Source organism: Pagrus major, chromosome 15 (genome assembly GCF_040436345.1).
Source record: "Pagrus major chromosome 15, Pma_NU_1.0".
NCBI lineage: Eukaryota > Metazoa > Chordata > Actinopteri > Spariformes > Sparidae > Pagrus > Pagrus major.
In genome coordinates this window covers 20,825,793-20,846,406 of record NC_133229.1, presented here as the reverse complement: position 1 = coordinate 20,846,406, position 20,614 = coordinate 20,825,793, and the positions used below count along the sequence as shown (strand labels likewise).

The 20,614-nt window shown below is 38.8% G+C and overlaps 1 protein-coding gene across 1 annotated transcript in view; it reads left to right on the top strand.

The window, feature by feature from the left end:
- Positions 1-20,614, top strand: part of arid5b (AT-rich interaction domain 5B) — an 84,778-nt gene that overhangs the window by 23,596 nt on the left and 40,568 nt on the right. Inside the window, exon 4 of the mRNA XM_073481747.1 lies at positions 12,926-13,156. Within this exon, the coding sequence (XP_073337848.1) occupies positions 12,926-13,156 (231 nt within the window). The remainder of the gene's footprint in view (positions 1-12,925; positions 13,157-20,614) is intronic.

The window sequence follows — 20,614 nt, the reverse complement described above, 5'->3', positions numbered from 1 at the left end:
GCAACCAAAGATAGTTGATTAAATTTGCTCCCTGTGGTATTTGCACATTTCGGGTTCTCGCCGAGCAGCTTGTTTTTTACTCTAAGAATTGACTGCGCCATAAGTGGATTGACCCCCAAAACCCAGCAGTAGTCTTTCATTAGTCAGGATGCAGCCGGGGACCAGACTGAGAACAGTGTTTAGGGCCAATCCATCATGACACAAAAGGGGATCAACATGGCACAAACTTGTCTTCCCCGTCTTAAGCGACAACGCGGCCTCTGACCTCGTTGTAATCATGCTTTCAGTGTTCCTTCCTCGGGACTCTGATCATTCTGAGGGGCCACAAAGCGACGTATGATTTCAAAAAGGGGGCCCTTTGGAGCTGTCTGATAGCTCATTTGTTATGAGGCCCCCGTTGTTTTTTGATAGTCAAAAGAACCAATTTGGGTTTTTGACGAGGAGCCCCTCTGAATAATTCCTTCATGTATTACAGGACCTATTAAATGCAAACTTTTCAATCTGGCAATCAATAAGGCAGGCAGCTTTCCCTGGCCCCGTGCCAGACACATTAGGGCTGCGAGCGATGGTTGCTAGGGAGCTGAGCCTGCTCAGGGGAAAGAATGTTTAATGTAATAGAATCACATAAATCAACTGGAGGAAAGTGCTTGTGTTGTTTCTTCTCTTCTTTTCTCTTCTCTCCTCGCTCTCTGTTTAACTGAAAACATTTAATATGGGTGTGTGTTTTTGAAAATGTGGTGCAGCCATTTCTGTCAACCGCAAGAACATCTGGGATGGAATTAAGTTGAGGGAAGTTGAATTTTCTCTGTGTTTATGCGCCCGTGTGTACACTTCTTATGAGTGTTACGACCTGCGTGCGTGTGTGTTTTTGTATGCGTAGCTGTGTGTCCTCAATCCTTGTGCACTCTTGAATAAATTGAGGTGAAAATTATATAAATGTTTCTTCTTTTTTTCCCCCTCTTTGTCACAGGCCACTGCCCCACCCTGCTGAAATGAATGAGGCACTTTAGTGCTTTACTATAATTAAGAACAGGAGCCAGCATGCATGGAGGGCTCTCTTTCTCTCTGTTTCTATGTATTACTCTCTCGGTGTGTTACTCGCCCTCTGTACAGTTTCAATAGAACATTTCCTCTGGGTGTTAGTGGCCTTTTGTGGGAATATGATTATCTTAGAAGAATTAGCGCACAGACATGGCCTGCGAGTGTGAAAGCAGAAATCTCTTAAAGTCACACTCCGCCTATTGTATCTGATCTCAGAATATTTTTGATATCAGGTACGGCATTCACGATGGCTACAATTGATTTACCTCCATAGAAACCTGGCGAAGCTTAAACCATTTCTCCACTTTCCATTTTTTACACACAGTGTGCTTCAAATAGTCATATTTCTTTTACCAAAATACAGATGGATATACTGCTGCTGCCCCATTCTTTGGGCACACCTGCCTCCGGCTTGTTTGTTGGTCAGAAATTCTGCTGTAGTTGACCCGCTCCTGGGCTTGTCACTTACTTCCTCAATAAACAAAACACCAGATTCAAGGCAGCCGTGCTTAACAGTGTGTTAAAATGTAAATTTGTTATCACAAGTATAAGTGTTTGACACTGAGTTTAAAACAGGACAGCAAGGAAGCAGATTATGCTGCTGATACATTTCTACAGACACTTGGTACCACCCTGAGAACAACTGGTGGTTGATTTGCAATCCGAAGATATGTGAAATAGGCAAACTTGTTTATTTTTCTGTATTGTTAAACATGGTGGTCTGACCTATCTGACGTTTCTGCTGCACTTATTTTATGTGCTGTGTTGCTCTGCTTCTGATAAACAACATCTCACTGCCGGTCTGACTAACTACTAGATTTGGGTAAACTCAAGCTGTCATCTTTTTTTCTTTCTGTGGCCCCAACAGGAAAATAAGGTCTCCAAAATAACATTAGTGACAGTGTCAGTGTTGGATGCGTCCACTTTGAAATAACATAACGGAAAAATAGAATTAAATTGTATGTAAGCTACAGTACGTGACGCAGGTGTTTTCTAACTGGGAGTTATTGTAAACGAGCACCGTGGTTGGTTTTATTGTAACAATTCTGAGTTCTTATTGCTACAAACTAATGTCCTTTAAATTATTGATTCAAGCTAATTGAAATGTGAAGGTTTTAAACTGTTTGGCTCTATTTATTGATCTTTTTGGCAGCCTAGTTGCAGCTGCACAATCTATAAACACAACTCTTACATATTAACACTTTATAAAGTAGAGCATTCCTTCCTTTGGATTCACAATTGTAATGCGCACTCCTCTTACTCTCTTGTTTTGGTTCTCCACCAAATTCAGAGAGATATATCTGTCATTTAGCTGCTAAAAGCCCCACTGTGTTCACCAGCTTTTTTGCTAACTGTGTCCGTCTGCTGTCTGGTGCTGAGTAAATAGTGTACAGTGAGTTTCTTAGAGCTTTCTTTGTTGAAAACAACTTATTGCTCTTGGTTAAAAAGATGCCAGTGACAGCCCTGGAAGTGAAACAAAACAGTGAAATGAAAACAATAAGCTGAAAGATACTGAAACCTTCCACAAGACCAGTAAAGGGGAAAAAAGCCTCTTAATTAGATAACACTTTATTGATAATATCATGATACTGACTTCAGCCACATCGCCTGGTCCAATTTAAATCCTCAAAAGATATATATTAGGTAAAGTATTCCTTTTAAAGGACTGAACATGTGTTGTGTACATCCTGTGTCTGTTTGTGTGTGAGAGCACAGATTGCAACTGATATGATGAGCAGGGGAAAGGCGAGTCAGTGTCTGTGACTGATGTTATGTTGATGACGGACGGCCACTGAGTCATTTGCAAACACAGTATGTTATTCAACGCCGATCCATTAAATAAAAAAGAAATATTATTCCAATTCTGCTCCCTTTGAACAAAATAATCTGAGTGTTAGTGACACACTGGGCGATTGCTTTGCTTTGTTTTACTCCAGCACAGTGATTTATTGATGCTGCGTCCCCCTGAGTAATTAATGTGATATTGTTTACAGTACTGACTAGCTTGTAATTAGCAAAATGTTCTAGCACATTTTGTTTTATCCACGATAGTGTAGTCATTCACAGATTGGACAAGCGATGAGTCATGCAAGTGAATTTATTCCATCTATTCCATTGTTTTATGTAATTCTCTCTTCGTGTCCAACACAAGGTTGTTGCAAGTGAAAATGTGACGCCTTCGCCCCCCCCCCCCCCCCCCCCCACGCATCATTTCCATTTGGTGTCATTGACAGATGCTGTTCCCTCTTTATTTGGTCAGGTTTCAATAACATGAAACCAATAGCCAGATCGGGCGCCTGCTGCTGCTTATGTGGCCCCCCCTCAGTGTCATGTCCCCTCATTGAGAAGTGAGAGAGAGAAGGCGGATGAATCAGAGATGTGTTATATATTATGAGAAGAGGCTAAATGGAAACAGGGCAACCTCAAAGATCAATACAGAGCCAGAGAGTAGAGAGCCTGAAGGATGGAGTGAGAATACCAAGCTTCTCCTCTCTCCTTGTCTCTCTCTTCTCCCAGTATTACTTCCTGCTTATTTTTTTTAAAGCTTTTAGACATATTATGGTGTTAAAAAGCAAAGAAATACATCAAATATGAAAGTGACATTATTGGCCCTGGGTTACACGCCTAACCGTTTCTCGCCAAGCCCACAAAAGCAGCAGGGGGATCCAGTAAATTCCTTGGCCGAGCAGATAATGTGGAAATGTTGACAACAGCAAATTTGAGCCGAGTGAGTGATTTAAGGACTACAGCGGGTGACAGAGAGCATGAGAGTAATGGTTTTCAGCTTTTTCCTGCTCGTACTGTGACAAGAGAAATGAGCGCACTTGCCTGAGAGATCTTGTCAGAGCCTGTGGGCAGTTGTTGAATATTTTTAAGCTTGGTTGAATGTAAATGACACAGTTTACATGAGTCACATTTGGGTTTTAATTAACCGCCGCAGATCTGCTTTTAACTGTCAGCAGCCCTCATATTACGACTAGTTTTATTCCCAACTTCCAAAGCAGCAACAGAAATTCTCCCAATAAAAAGCAGATCTCAGAGATGCAGCAGTAGATCACCCTTTTTATTTTTCTGGTTTGAAAATTCAATGATATCAGCGATGTTTCATCTAACATCGCAATAGCTATTCATCCAGCGGAGCAGCTGCTTCAACCACAGCTAATGAGTTTCGTGTTGTATGCGGCATTCTGAGATTTTGATTAAGACGAGTAATTTATTGGGCTTGTTGTGGGAGAGAAGCAGAAATTTTTCCTTTTAATGTAATTATACAAAATATTCTTTAATTCTTTCTGGTATAATGCGATGTCAGAACTTGTTCCCATCATATTTATTTCTCTCATATACAGTCTGGATGCATTACACCACATTTTCTCTTCGCTTGTGAAGAGAGGAAAGCGTTTTTCCTCAAAGGAGGAGCTGGCTCACTGGAATATTTCCCACACAAATATCAAAACCATCCTGTGTCGTTAAATATGATTTATTCATATTTACTGAACAAAATATTGTGCACATATTACAGCATGTTGCTTTTACTGTGCTGGAGCAGAGTGAGATCTGTATTTTAATGTGCAGTGTCTCATGACAGCTAATGTAGCTAATGACTTTACCAGTCGGCTGTGGGCTGCAGTCGTGTCGCTTACATGTAGTGTGATACATCAGTGCAATATTTGGACCACATAATTACTGTTACATATTTTAGCACATTAGATATGAATCCCATGTATGCAACACCACAGATATTTTAGTAAAGCTACTTCTCCAACATGTTTATCTTCTCAGGTGGTTTCATTCAGGACTGTGACTGAACAATCATTTTTTTGTCATGAATTTTTCTGACCGATTTATCTGATTTTAAATACGATGATGTGTTCAAGGGGAAACACAGAGGGTCCAAGATGTCCAAGAAAGAATAATCAGCTGTTAAAAGCATCACACTCATGAGTAATTTTCAGAGGGAGACGGACAGGAAGTAGACCCAGATGTTGCAAAACAGATGATATAAATTTCATCATGTTTTGCATTAAAAAGTTGCTGTTTGGCAGGCGATTCACAAATTTCCTTGTTTCCTTCAACATCAAAGAAGGAATTTCACTCATTCCCTGTGATGGATTAGCGAATGTATTATTAGAAACTTTTAAGTCTCTCAAGTTGATTTTTTTGTACTCTTGTGAATGGAGAACAATGGCTGTCTGTAAGCCAGGAAATCAGTACAATCAAATCTAGCGGTAAAAAGGAAATACTGCAGCTCAGAAAAAGAAGCCATTGACATTTTTTATTTCAACATCTTCAAGTCAATAAGTATAAAAACACAAGCTCTGCACTCCTTTTGTTCACTGTTAGCGCTTTGCTCCCGATCTCTGCTTGTACAGTTTTTGATTAGAAGAGGTGCTGGAAGAATTGTGTTGCTGAGTGACACATGTTTGCAAGCTTTTGTCTTCAGAAAATCAACAGATATAGCTTTCTTTGAGTCCCTTTCATATGTTTGGCATCTGTGTCATCCCTTGGGTCATGATTCATAACAAAGCACGATCCTACAAAGCCACACCGCTAACATACTGTATTGATTTACCATGTTTCTCTAATGCCACCTTCAGTCAAAACAATATCTGAAATACTGTTGTGTGTCTGTGAGTAAAGAAAGAAAGAGTTTCTGTACAAAGCTTCTTTGAAACTGATGCAATTTATAAGGTTTTCCAGGCCACAGATGAGTTTAGCAGATTGTCCATTTTATATAATTGTCTTCCTGACATCAGGGGGTGGATGACTCAAAACTTAGTAGAAAGTAGAAACATTTTAATCATTGGTCCCTACCTCAGTGCACAAGCAGTTCAATAGTTTCGAGACTCTTGCTGTACTCATGTGTGTGAAAATGTAAAAATTTGATTCCTGTTTGCATTTCACTTTGCATATTACAAAACTGGCTCAGTCGCGCTTCTTGAATCTTGGGGATGTTAGTAAGATCAGCTCCATCCCGTCATCTCAAGACACAGTGAAACTCATCCATGCCTTTGTCACATCCTGGTTACATTATTGTAATGCACTTTTTACTTGAGTAAATCAGTCATCCTTCAAGTGTCTGCAGTTTGTACAATCTTCTGCGGCCAGACAATGTACAGCATGCTAATATCACTCCTTCTTTTGCTCCTTTCAACTTTCCACCAGGACTTTTTAGAATTGCTTTCAAAATGTCTTTACATGGCAGGGCTCCAGTCTACAGTGTTTTTTAGTAGGCGTCTTCAACCGCTTTGTTGTACTACTTTTTCCTGCTCGTGCTACTGCTGACAACAACACCAACACCAATAAAAGTTACAAGTTGAAGCAGTAAAAACAAGCCATAATAAACATGATGAAGGTCTTTTAGTTGTCTGTCAGACTGAGCGCAATCAAAAAGAGAACAAGCTCTTCTATTTATGGTTCCCAAGTACCAGTTTACGATACAGTAAAATGACAGAGACCTGTCAGTGCTTTTAAGTCACATTTGAAAACTCACCTGTGTGGAGTACATTCTTCATCTTCTAGTCCTGTTTTGTGTATGTGATATGTATGTGTATATATATATATATATGTGTATATATATATATATATATATATATATATATATATATGTGTATATATATATGTGTATATATATATATATATATATATATATATATATATATATGTATATATATATAAAGTAGACAGATTTACTTTATTTTCAAAATTGAAGCAGCAGAGGCTGAAGAATTCTGCTTTTTAATTGCTCATATGAGGCCTAGTTCACATGTGCATGGGTATTTTTGTAAACATCGTTTTAAAACTATCTCTATCTAGGCAAGCATTTTAGCACAGATTCAGAAATATCTGTCGATACTTACGTACCCGAAAACACATATCACATGGAAACGTGCCGGTGTAAACAGGAAGCAGATTGCATACTCTGTGGTTGGTTGCTTAGTTGCAGAAAATACTACGAACAAGGCAAGGAAACATGACTGCTCTTTGGTTTTTGTCTTTCTTTTTCGATCATTCTAATTTTTGACCTAATAAGGAATTAGTAAGCGAATGTGGGTGTCCACTTTAACCTTCCTTAGTTTTCAGTGACCTAAAATGCTGTATACACGTGTACGAAAGGCCAAAATACATAGAAAAAGCTTTCTTTTCAGAAATACCCGTGTACATGTGGACAGGGCCTGAGTCAAGCTCCAAAAACACCAGATCCTACAATTCCCACAATGCAACTCGATAGTGTCTTTCATTAGGGCTCTCTTGGCTCATAAACCCTCATGTTTTTTTATACTCCACGCCTCCCAGTTTGTAACACATGTTTTCTGTTATAACTTTGTGGTGTGCAAGCCCAAGTTGAGATAACCCTGATGATGTCATAGTGATGTCATCAGGATTATTTTTGTCAGACTTTGGAAAGCGCCTCAAGAAGATATTACACAACTGTTTTTATAGGCTCAGTATTAGCTCCTTTGAGTGTGATGCATTTGTACAGAACATATTGTACTAAACATTGCACTTAACTGTTAAGTCTACTTTATCAGTTTACTCTATGTTGTATTGGAGTTTATTGAGTGCTGCATTGACTGAGTGGTTATAACATCAGCTGTCCTGTGGAGCAGTTATGACCCTGACACTATTGTAGTTTATGAGGTCAGGAGCTTTACAGCGTGTTCTGAAAATAATCTCCCACACCGCAGCTGTTTGATCAACACTCTATACTACCAGCACCGGGAGAGGTCTGACAGACAAAAAGAGAAAATAGAAAAGAGATCCAGAGAGGGAGAAACAAATTGCATAATGTTCTCACATACTGTCTTCCAGCTCTCCAGTGAAGCAGCCGCAGCCAATTAGAAAGCTTACACTAAGATAAGGACGTCCTTTATTTTGAAAGGTCGGGCTGTAAGAACAAAAGAAATTTTTAAAGTGTACGTACACTCGATGCGCATTACACGCACCGACACACACACACACCGACATGCATACTTTACGACGCCTTTGTACAGTTATTAATGCCCTGCGGCTCTCTCTCCAAATTGAATCTAATCAAGTGAAATGCTGTGAGGGTCCTCGGGAGAAAGAGCAGGTCTGACGGTGACCGCTTACAATAAAATCCCTGACATTTGGAAACAAAGCCTGCTCTACCTCTGAGTTGTAATTGCATACGACAACTGCTGCAATCTTTGATGAATGTATGTGTGTGTGTGATATGTTTGCAGGAATAGGTGTGTTTATACATCCATGGGCTTTGTGGCGACTCTCTCCGCATATAGACTGTCTGTGTGTGCCTATGTGTGTTTGTGTTTGTGTGTGTATGTGCACTGGTTGAATGGTTTTAATAATTTCTTTTGAAGTGGTTGTCATACTGGAGTACAGTGGAACTAATTACGCTGATTGTCGGGAATGCAGCTGCTGTAAATATGCCATGAATGGTGTCCTTCCTGCCCTGTTTCTGCTGCACAAGTCAGTGATGCTATCAGCCTCTCGCTTGATAAAATAACACCAAAAAGGGGAAAATGCATTTTTAAATAGCTCCATTCAAACTGCCTGTTTTGTCTTTAGGAAGGTGAACAGCTCGCTAGTTAGCCACCTCTAAAATATTAACTTTGCAGCAGAAATTCCCCATGAATGTCATGTCCAAGGGCTTTGTAAAAGCAGACAGGACAGTGAATAATTCATGTTCAAAATGTGTTTCAAACTGCCTGACTCTGCTTCATCAACTGTTGAACCGTGTAGTCGGCTTTGTTAGCGGGAAAAATATTAGCTCTCTACTCTCAAACAACACTCTCTAACAACGAGCAGGTCTGCAAAATGTGACAGTGACGGAAGCTGCAATGAACACTGCATATTTATAATTTGTGTTTTAAGTCATTGTGCAGTCCTGTGCTGTGTTGTATTACCTCTGCTGAGGTCATTTTATCATCATGTTATCACAATAGTAGTCAAGTCAGGTCAATTTTAGTTATATAGCCCAAAATCACAAATCACTTGGCCTCAGTGGGCTTTACAATCTGCACAGTGTACAACACACTCTGTCCTTAGACCCTCAATTTCAGTAAGGAACAACTCTCCCCCAAAAAACCCCTGTAGCAGTGAAAAAAAGAGTCACAGAGGAGGGATACAGATTACAATGACAAGTAGTAGTAGTAGTAATAGTAGTTGATCGGGGCTGTGGAACAAAGACACCAGTTTATCATATTATATTTTCCATTTAAGTCACCTCTTATTCGTTTATCATTTAAATTAGTGCTGAAACAATTAGTCAATCAAAATAAATCCATTGATCGACAGAGCATGAATCAGCAACAGTTTTTTTTTTTAAACATAAATGGCAAAAACAATTCACTGATTCAGTGTCTCAAATGTAAATATTTGCCGTTTTTTTCAGTGTCCGATGATGTTAAAATGATTTCTTTTGGGTTTGGACAAAAGGTGTTACGATGTAATGATATCGACGATAATCACAATATTTAAAAATTAAATATCGATATCATGTCAATAATACACATATGATAATATTGTTTTAAGTAATCCAGCAACTCGTAAATCCTTTCCATTTGTCTTCGTTCTCGCACCTTAACACTCTTTGCCACTCGCCAAAAACATACAGTAACTGTGAGCTAGCTAGATACTACCATAGTTTGTGGCTACAAATGTAGCACAAAATCATTTTTGAAGGAGATGACAGATGAGAGTGAGACACTTTACCCACAGACATCACGATAACATCGTTATTGTAAATTCTTTTGGCCCCATAATCCTGTAGTGACAATCTCATATTGTAACAGCCCTTTACATAACAAGACATTTAAATATGTCTACTTGAGCTTTCGGATATATTGTTATACTCCACTATCCTATGAACTGTATGATTAATCAGTTGAGAAAATAATTGACAGACTAAAATTCATAACTAGAATGTCACTCAGTAGAGCGCATACCTCCGCCAAGGCCCAGCAATCCCCTTTTGTACTCACTGCTAGATACCAGCTGCCTACATACACCTGATTTCTTTCATCAAGATTCCCTTCTGATAATTTCCTCTCGGTGTATTTATGGTGGGTAGGATTTTAGGCTTGTTTTATGTCAGGAGCATTAAACGTTATAGGCGGACAAAACTAATCTGCTGAACACATATTTTCTGCCAAGTAATCTAGTGCAAAGTAATTCCAGTAGAAACACTGGATCCAAAATCCTCTTTAACAATCAGGAAATGTCTCTTCTACGCCTTCAAATACCTATTTCTTTCTTAAAGTGCCTTGTTTAACTAATTCCATCCCCTGCTGCATGAAGAATATAACTGAGCATGTAATTAGTTGTAGATTATGTTTCTATTTGTGTGTGGCAGGAGATTCTGTTATAATTAAGCAGGTCTGCATAAAAAGTACAGTTTTAATCAGCCTCTGTAACCTGTAGTCTTGACACTTAATGCTCTGTTATTTGCATAACATCCACATATAGAAGATAATTTACTGTGAGAAGAGGTTTTTAAACAAGCTAAATAAAGAGGCTACACTTAATTAAATATACTGTATAGTCTGCTTTCGGTGCTATGATTATGCAGGGAAAATGTCAAGAACGCTTATTGTTAATAAATACCAAAACAATCCAGAGCGCTTATTCCTGTATGACTTTATCTTAGTTTTCTTTATTAACCATAACCAAGATACTTTATTTTTTTAACCATTCAACTGTGACTTTAAGATATTTTTATCAGCTAGTGATGGAAGTCTTGGACCACTACTTTGGACCAGACTGAAGCTATCGGTGCTAATTAGCAAATGTCAGCGTGATAATATGTTAAACTAAGAGTCGGTGAGCATGTTAGCACACTGGAGCAGCTGTACCTAAGTAGAGTCAGCCTTGTTCTCAGGTGGTATAATATTAACCGTTTGATTCGTCTATCAGCAGATCCTCCTGGCTTTTATGACAGTTTATTGGCTCACTTCAGGCTTTACTTCCTGTCTAGAAGTTTCCAAATAACTGAAGAGAATTCTTTGTCAGTTAGTTGTCACAGGTGATGATGTATTAGTCAGACTTAGACTTAAAAGTTGTACGTGGGATATTGATTGCGAACCCACGTTGTAAATAACACGCCCAGTGTGGTGGAAAGGTCTGTCTGGAATGAGAGGTTTAGATACTCCCTGAGAAAAACGGTGAGCTTTGTTTTGAATAGGCGGTGCCAGATACAGTCAAATTATAGGCCATAGATGTCAAAGCATGATGGGAAACTGTCAAACAGTTTGCGTTTAAGTGTTACTTTTTCTCATGAATTATTAGATATTGAATTTTTCCAGCATGTGTACATAGATGTATACATTTAGATGGTTGTGATATGCATGATAAACCGCTCCATTTCGTATCTGCTTTTCAATCAAAGTTGCATGTATCTGCGACTTGACATCCCTCTCTTCACACCGGCAGCGATTTTAAACATGCAGTCCAGCAACATTGCATGTTTACAGTGCAGCACACATGAAAGGGTGTTGTGTCAGCTTGGTGAAATGTATAATGACAACAAGGAAAAGGGTTTCAACTTTCATAAGAACAAATTAAAAGTCACAATGATACATTCAAGCATGTTGTTTCCTTAATGTGATGCATTTCCTGAAACGCACAGATCTCAGAATCAGAAATATTTTATTGATCCACAAGGAGGAAATCCCATTACTTTAAAGTTGCTCCTTCGAGAATATAAATGTCACAGCACAGAGAAATTAGAAGAAAAATATAAAATAGAGAATCAATGAAAGGAAATAAAAATATATACAGATAAAAATGTAAAATAAAATTCTTATGCTTTTATACTTTTCCGTTTTTTACCTTTCCTTCAGTGAAAGATCTTGAAAGTTAAAAAGGTCAAAGTCTGCACCAACAGAGTTCACTTATCTCCCACAAGAAACACTGCTCCTTAAACGCCTTGTCAGTAGTCTCACCTTTAATTCTGTGACTTCATGACATCACGCTACATCACCATGTCATATATTTGCATAATATATGCCTAGTGGCTGGTTTGGCACATCAGAATTGTTTTATCACAGCTGCTCTGTTGTTGTTAGCAGTGCTGGGTCAGGCGTGTGTGACCTGACCAATCAGGGAAGACCGGGTATTCAGGTGGGGGGTGCTTAAAGAGACAGGAGCTAGAATGGAGCGTTTCAGACAGAGGGGGAATACAGTGCTGCAGCACTGGACAGTATGAGAAAACTGATGCATGTTTTGACCATTAAAACATTTAAACCTTTTCTAGTGGTAACCCAAAATAAAATTATGAAGCTGAAAATGAGCATAATATGTCTCCTTTAAACTATGAACTATATAAAAAGAGAAAAATGTAAAGATATTAGCCTAATACTACATTATATTAGCAGGGTGTTTCTTGGTACTTGACAAATTAGCATATGGCACACATGTATTGCTCTCCAGAAAAATTCATGAAAATTAAAGAATGTTTTGGCATGATTTCTCATTGAAAGTTTTTTTGGTGTTTGGAGTATTTACTTCCATGTTTACCTTGTTGAGATTTATCTGGTACTCACAGAAAGTCATAGGACAAACCTGAAGTCTATCATCTCGAACATTACAGGCGCTCTTGCCAACAGTAAAGAGCAAAAGGATCATATTCAGAGCACACTGGCAGTAGATGTGTCAGAATATAATAGTAGCCAAAGAATGATGTATGAGAGAGAATATGGTAGTAAAACCTGCAGAGAAATGGAAGAGTGAATGTGTCGTGTAAAATTAAGTGCTGCCATTCTCTGCAAATCTTACAGGGGCACTTGAAAAACAAAACGTTCTCTATTTCCATACAAAACTTTCCCTACTGAATGTCAAATTTAACTATATAATATAACCTCTGTGGACCTTTTTAACTTTGTGTCTGTATTTTGTGTGTTTTCAGGCCAGGAAGAGGACGGGCGGAAGGTTTTGGTCCTCAGTTACCCCCAGTATTGCCGCTACCGCTCAGTGTTGGCGCGGCTCAGAGAGCAGCCGTCCTCTCTGCTCATAGACCACACAGTGCTGGCGCTGGGCGGCATCGCTGCGTTGGGCGGGAGCACGAGGATCCTGTACTGCCGCGACACCTTCGAACACCCCACCCTCCTGCAGAACGAGAGTATCTGCGACGAGTTTGGTGAGTGTGGCAGCTGGAGATTTGATTGTAGCCTTTAGATAAGTTGTCATATTAGCTCATCTGAAATGCCAGCAGCCATTACCCTGGCAGTTTATGGCATTTGGAGTGTTACACATGGCCCCGTGAAACATCAAACTCCTCATGTCCTGAGCTCTGAATGTAATCATGCACTTAAAGCTACTTCTCACAGCACGGTTCATCTCAAACTTTCAATTATGTCATTTTGGTTACCCTAACCATTTGTTCAAGTCTGCTTTTAGTGGAAAATGGACAGTGTTTGCACTTTTTGGGCCAAGCAATTTAGCTCCATTGTGCTCCATTGAGTAAATGTGCTTGAGTCCATTTAAAATTTTAATTTCTGAAAGGGCTGCTTATCAAAATGAAGACCACCAAAGGGCAACGAAAGGGAAGTTACTGTATTATTTGGGTTGCAAAGCCAAACGCAGTTGCTATCCTGTGAAAACACATTTATCTTAAAAACAGCTGCATTTTAATAAGCTGAGAAAACAGCCCTGTTTACACCTTCCTGGAAAAGCATTTTCTTGAATAATCTAATTAGTTTTTAAAGTGCACCTATTTTGCTCATCAAAATCTCTTCATGGTTGTCAGGGATTGCTACCACATGTGTGGAAAAAAGTTGTATAGAGTCTATTGTGGCTCCAGAGTAGCGCTGGGCAATATATCGATATTATATTATCATTATCATGGACTTAGATTTTGGATATTATCATATGGCATAAGTGTTGTTTTTTCCTTGTTTAAAAGGCTGCATTGCAGTAAAGTTAGGTAATTTCTGAACTAACCAGATTGTTTCATTTCTAATACTTGCCTTTACTCACATAGTTATTATATCTACATTACTGATGATTTGATTATTTATCAAAACTCTCATTGTGATAATATCTTTGTGAAAGTACCAATAATCATAGTGACAATCTTTTCATAATATCGATATTAGGGTATCACAAATATTGTGATATTGGATTTAGTTGCCCACCCCTAGCATTTATGAGCTACGAGTGCTTGGTTTGTCCATTCTGGGCTACTGTAGAAACAACATGGTGGGCTCATTCTAAGGTAACGACAACACAACAATTAATCGTTTCAGGTGATTATACACTAACGAAAAAGTCATTATATTATTATATTCCATTTTTGCCAATAGATCCTCCTTAATGCCCCTAAATCTTACACGCTGGATGTTTAATCCTTCAGCATTATTTAAACATTCAAAATCACCAAATTTGGAGAAACATGGTTTTCACTTGACTAAGCTAGGAAAGGCTTTTAGTATAACGGTCATTTGGCTTGGTTTTGAATATAATAAATGTAAGAAAAAAGAGTAAAACAGAAACTGGATTTCATATATTTGTTGTTTATGAGTCATTATGAGGAAGTCAGTGCTTCATTTTCCGTATTTTTAATTAAGTTTAGTGAGGAGATCATTAGTTTGTGTGCTGTGGTCTCATTTACTAGTCACTCCTTTTGTTTCTCGAATAACTCTTCTATTTGTCCTTTTTGACCTTTTATTGCTCATCTAAACTGAACATACTTAATAGTTTAGTTAATTAAGACTAAAAAAACTAAGAAAATAAAAATTCAGTACAATACAAATGACCATCATTCACTTTTAATATGCTTTTTATTTAGTCTCAGTTCATGTGTCCCCAGGTGGGTCTCTCTGTTGACGCACACAAGTGACCGCCATTCAAACACCCTCACCAGTCACACCTATGAAAAGCATTCTGTGGTTCCAGTGAGGAATTTTGAAGTGCTGGAACATGTCTATTTGCCATTCACGGTGCTCACCCTGCCGCTCATGAATCCACACATTTTATTAACCCCGAGCTGGGCTAAAACAAAGGAATAATGTGATTCATCTCTCTTTATATTTCCTCTGCTCGGTAGCACTGTGGTGCTCAGCGGGCTCTTGTGCAGCATCAATTTGACATTCACAGTAACAGCTCCTCTGGTCAAAAGTCATTGTTTTTCTTTTCCTGTAAATTTGCCAGTAGGTAATTGCATTTTAAGAGAGCGTCAGAGGTGAGACCAGAAGGGAAAACGGTTTTAGGCATAGGAAAATAAGTTATGAATAGTAACGCTAACATCCTGTGGCTGCTGTTGCTCATTCAGTTGGCTCAATAATGCCATTCCTCTGTGAGCCACATTTAAGCTAAAGGTTTATTTTCAGAGCCTAAGGGAGTTCTACTTTTTTTTGACTAAGGATTTCTAATGTTATTCACATGAAGGTTTACTAGGTTTGAAGCAAGCTTTTATTTCTGTTTGAATTGCTGCTGGGAGACTTGTTTGTGATTTGTTTCAAAACAGCAGAGCCAAGTAATTTCCATTACTCTGCCAAGTGAACTAAAGCCTCAAGGGCGTCTTACTTATAGGCACAAACACACACATGCTATGTTTGCACATATGCACACAGAAACATACACAACTGCTGAGTGAAGTTCTCCTGCCATTTACGGGCTCCGTATCAAAAAGCAGCTATAAACGCCATATTAAATCCACCTTTATTAGACTAAATACCAGCACTGTGGACACGTTAGAAGTAATACTGTGCAGCTGTGAAATATTAAAAAGTTAAAATTTGATCTGGGGGAACAATTTCTTCTGTGCTTCTCTCAATGCTAATTTTGACCTTTTGGATTCAGCCAAATCTGCTGTGGCAGCTCTAATAGCCGTCCGTCTTGTCTAGGCTAATTCATGAAAGTGTGTCAGGCTACCTCAGGGGGTAGAGAAGACGAGAGGCCTCAGGAAAAAAAAAAAAAAAAAGTGTCATAGCAGATTTTTCAGCGAGCCTGTTGGTACAGTATTGTGTGAAATGTAGCCATCAGAATCAGATGAAAGCTTAGTGGTGAAATCCAGTCTATTCTTGGTAGCTCCGGTTATGTATTCAACACAGCACTACAGTAGAGAGGCAGCGATTAACTGATTTCACTCTTAACTGTCAAGGTTTTGTCACTGTAAAGGCTCAGCCACAATGACTGTTTTTCTGTTCTCGCTCTCACAAAAAGGACATTATGGTACATTTCTGTCTACAATGTTTGTACAGGGAGGAAAATTAAATAAACATAGAACACCTTGACTTTACTGCAAGATCCTCAAGATCCCCGTCCAGATACCCATGCGAAGGTGAAGTACAAGTAGTATTACTCAGTGAGCACCATTCGCAATTTAAATGTTGATTTCAACTTGAAAACTGGTTGATATTCAGTCTGAACATCTAAGATGTCTTTTTGCCCTCTTGTCAACCAGCTTAAATTATATATAATTTACCTCCAAGTGTCAAAAAACACAGAAAGGTGTGTAATCATTTTAATAATTTGGTTATTTGTAGGTTGAAAAGAGACAATGTCGATTAGTGTGAATGTCATATTGCACAGATAGGCAAAATGTGGTGTACGTAGTTGATGTGTCATATAAAATGTCATAGATATGAAATGATATAGGCTGGAGCAGAGCAGGTAGAGTGGCCGTCCATCGGTCGGGAGGTTGAAGGTTTGATTCCTGACCCCCCCGGTAATATTTGACAAGTATACATAAATTTGCCTGTCTTCATTTTGCAAATTTTGCAGATGAATACTAGTATCAATGTTCAAACGTCTTTTCATTGGGGACCACAGACCTTTTTTAAACCATCTTTTCAACAGAAAAAGGCTCACTGGGTACTTTAGCGGGAAGTTACTTAATGAAACACTGAGTTGGAAGGGAATTAAATCTAAACGTGTCACCCACAATCAACAGAGTAGCAGTGAGTTTAGAGTCGGGCTTTCAGTGTGATGTACAGTAAACCAACGGCAACAAATCAGGGAAAGGAGCTTTGCACATAAACACTCACCAAAACAGCATGTAATCCCCTGAAGGACATAATACCCACATAAGAGATGCTCTCAATTTCTTTATTTCCATTTGACTAAAACTTGACTTGTATTATCATTATTTTGTGCTGTAATATTACCTCCACGAAGGAGGTTGTGTTTTCACCCATTTCCGTTTGGTTGTTCAACTTTTGGTGCAGATCCAGATAAAGGGACGGATCCAGGAATCTTTTCTCACGTTCTTTAACATTCGGGATAGGATGTCTCTCGGCATTTTGTTACTTTCTCTGGTAATTCATGGATCTTAATGAAAAAAATTGGGCATATTTAGGCGGCTGGTATGTACATGTATTAGTGAGTATAAAAGGGGACTGTTGTTTTATTTCTAATATTTTTAGTTTGGAAAGACAGTGACTGTTAAATACAAAAGCCAACAAAGAAATGTAGGGACCAAAAACAATAAAACCTGCCATATAATCCTGATTAATCTTATCTTATCAAAACATATAATAGTTGCGTCCCGACACTACAGTCTGGACAGCACAATCATGTACAGATTTATTATAAAATCAGCAGTATATGTTTTTTCTTATTTAAGCATGTCTAGTTTACTCTCATTCTGTGTTTTTGTATCTGTATTTTTTGGAGGTGAGGTATGAAAAATCAGCACCCTCCGGCTGCTCCTGTGTACATAATGACTCTGATATCTTCAATATTTGCTCTGACTTTCCTCGATGATGTAAGGTCGTCCCTGATATGACAATGACGTTTGTCGGAGACTGCGCTTTTTCCGGCCCCATCTATATTCATGTTTTCTCGTCCACGTCAGCGGCGTGCTTTTGAACCAGCTTGAGTGAAAACTGCAGTTGCGTCAGTTACCAGGTCTTTAGTCCTGTGATCCATATTTATGTTGAGCATCGCCTGTCACCCCTGCAGCTGCTTTCCTCACGGGGAATGACACAGTTTTTGTTTATAATTATCATGCATTCTCTGCCAGCGTGGATTGATTATACCCGGGCTACTTTGTGTCCCCAATTTAATTTCTTGCCAGGAGGAGTGTAACATCACCGCTGCACAATCACAGAAAAGGAAGACACATATTCTTTTACAGTTCTTATTGTGTGAACATACTGAAAGGAAGCTCTTATATAAACTTTAAGAGAAAGAAGGTCTTACTAACTCTACTGTGCTATAATAATATTGGCATTACTGGGGCTCCTCTGCTGTGAGAAAAAGCCAGAAATAGTGGGCCAGGCCTTTGCAGCGCTGAATGACAAATGACAAGGTTCAAGGTTTTGTTATTATTAGTTGTCATGGTTCTCTCGAGTATTACTCACATTCACTTGGCATGGATACTGTATGTGCCACAAAGCAATAACATAAACATTTGTAAACTCGACCTAGAGGCGCTGTTTATGATATATTTAAACTGAGCGTCTGTCATGGAAAATATTATCAGCAACATTCCTCCCATTTTCTCTGATTCTGAAGTTCTGACCTTCCTCTCCACCCCGTCAGAAACCTAACACCGCATGTGTGCATGTCACTTAAATCAACAGCATTTTTGAAAGTTAGTGAGGTAATCACGTTTGAAGCAAAGCAGTTGAAAGAAGTAGCCCCCCCTCCATCCTCCTCCTCCTCCTCCTCTTCTTGCTCTTTCTCATTTGTCCTATATTCCCCAGGTCTCTTTCCTTGGCACTGAAACTATATTTTTCATGCTCAGCTCAGTTTGTTTTGTTTGAAATCTCTCTCACTCAGTGCTGGTTTGATTTTTATTAAAAAGAAACATTTTCAGTGCAATCCTTTGGAATCCTTTTTCGTAATCCTCCGGGGTGGGAGGAGTATAAAAAAACTATTTATTGCTTCAGTATATTAACATTGTCCAGATGCAACGATCAAGAACAGAATTTTACAGTCTATTTTTGTAATGCGGTGCGTGCGTGCGTGCTAGTTTTGTACATCTGTGGCTGTATTTGGTCGTGCTTTGTGTTTATTTATGAGGATGTTTCTGCATGTCTGTGTTTGACAGGGAAAAAAAGATTTCCTTTCTTCTCACTGAAACTGGTTATAGAGAAGGAGAGAAATCTGTAAAGCAGTAAACATGCTTTAACTTGTAGATAATATCTTTTAAAAACATTCAGTCCTGCTAGCTTGATTGGGTTGGGTCACCAGATGAACATACAGCATGATGTCATTGTTTCCACAACTTGAACCACTTTCTCGCTCGCTCTTTAAACATGAAATCAGATTAGATGAAATATGCATACGCCAATATCGTCCCATGACAGCCCCGTCTGTTAATGTAATAGGCAAACTGCTTGCTAAGCTCGTGTTTTCCCATCTCCTCTGCAGATTTGTGTTAACCACCAGCCCATGAATTTTTCATCGTCCATATGTCATGGTATACAGAGGCCATGGAGGAGAAATTTTGAGGAGAAAGAAAGAGTACATAATGTAGCTGTATAGTCAGATTTCATTATCACGACAGGGAGAGTGTATAACAATGAAATGAACATCTGGTGAAAGGCCACTTATATAGTACAATGCCGTGTCTTAACATATCTGTAAAATAACATTTTTACAAGAAATGAAAGATACATATTTTCCCCGTATAGTCTCTTTTACACAGCATATAACTTGACATGCCATGCTGAACACACTGAGCAGGATATTTTTTATTTATTGCTCTGATATACCGGGTATACACATACAGAATCAATCCCGCAGTGCTACTTTAACTAAAGTACTTTCTTTGACTGGCGTCAGCAGCATTAGCACGACTTTTTGGCTGAATACTGCACAATCTTCCTGATTATCCCTATTATGTCACCAGCAGCACACCAGCTCTACACGTATTGCTTTGCGTTGCTGCTGCTTATCTATTTTTAGCAAACAGCACAGATGAGATAAACAAGCATCTGGCTATAGGCGAGAGGCGTATCAAAGGTCTGGACCTGTTATTTACAGTGCAAAGGTTGAGGATAATTGATGAGTAGACGAAGAAAAAGCCCGCAGGTAGATTCTTACTTCAGTTGAAGGGTCATAACATGACATGATCTCCGTACTTTTTTAAATCCAAATTTTATTCTCCCCATTTTTACAGTTTCAGTTTGATTTTCTCACTAAAATTTCTCTTAACAGTGTCCTCTGCCTGTCAGCTGTCAAAATCCAGATGAGAGAAGAGACGAGTTATTAGCCACAAGCTTAAGAGCAGCAGTGAGTAATTTATAGACTTTACATGCCCTGGTTTTTGCCTCTCAGGCTGCATATGCTCAACGCCCTGAAAAAACATTGCAGCCTCCTCAATGAAACTGTTAAACCTGTGAAAAAATAGTATCAAAAATAATATTACCGATCCCCTCCACCTGTATATTAGGCATAAATGTAAACGTGTCTGACATACACACAAAAACAGTATAATTGCAGGATTAAAGTCCTTAAAATGGCAAGAGACCATATTCACATGACTCTGACGTCACTGCTTCCTGATTGATCAGCAACTGCAAAAGACAATAGATGGTGAAAATCGGGACAAATTTCAAGGTATAACAACATTTTTAAAAAAACCATCAGCCAGCGTTAGCATTTGACCACTTCCAAGCTAACGTTACTGTTTGATTACATTTAC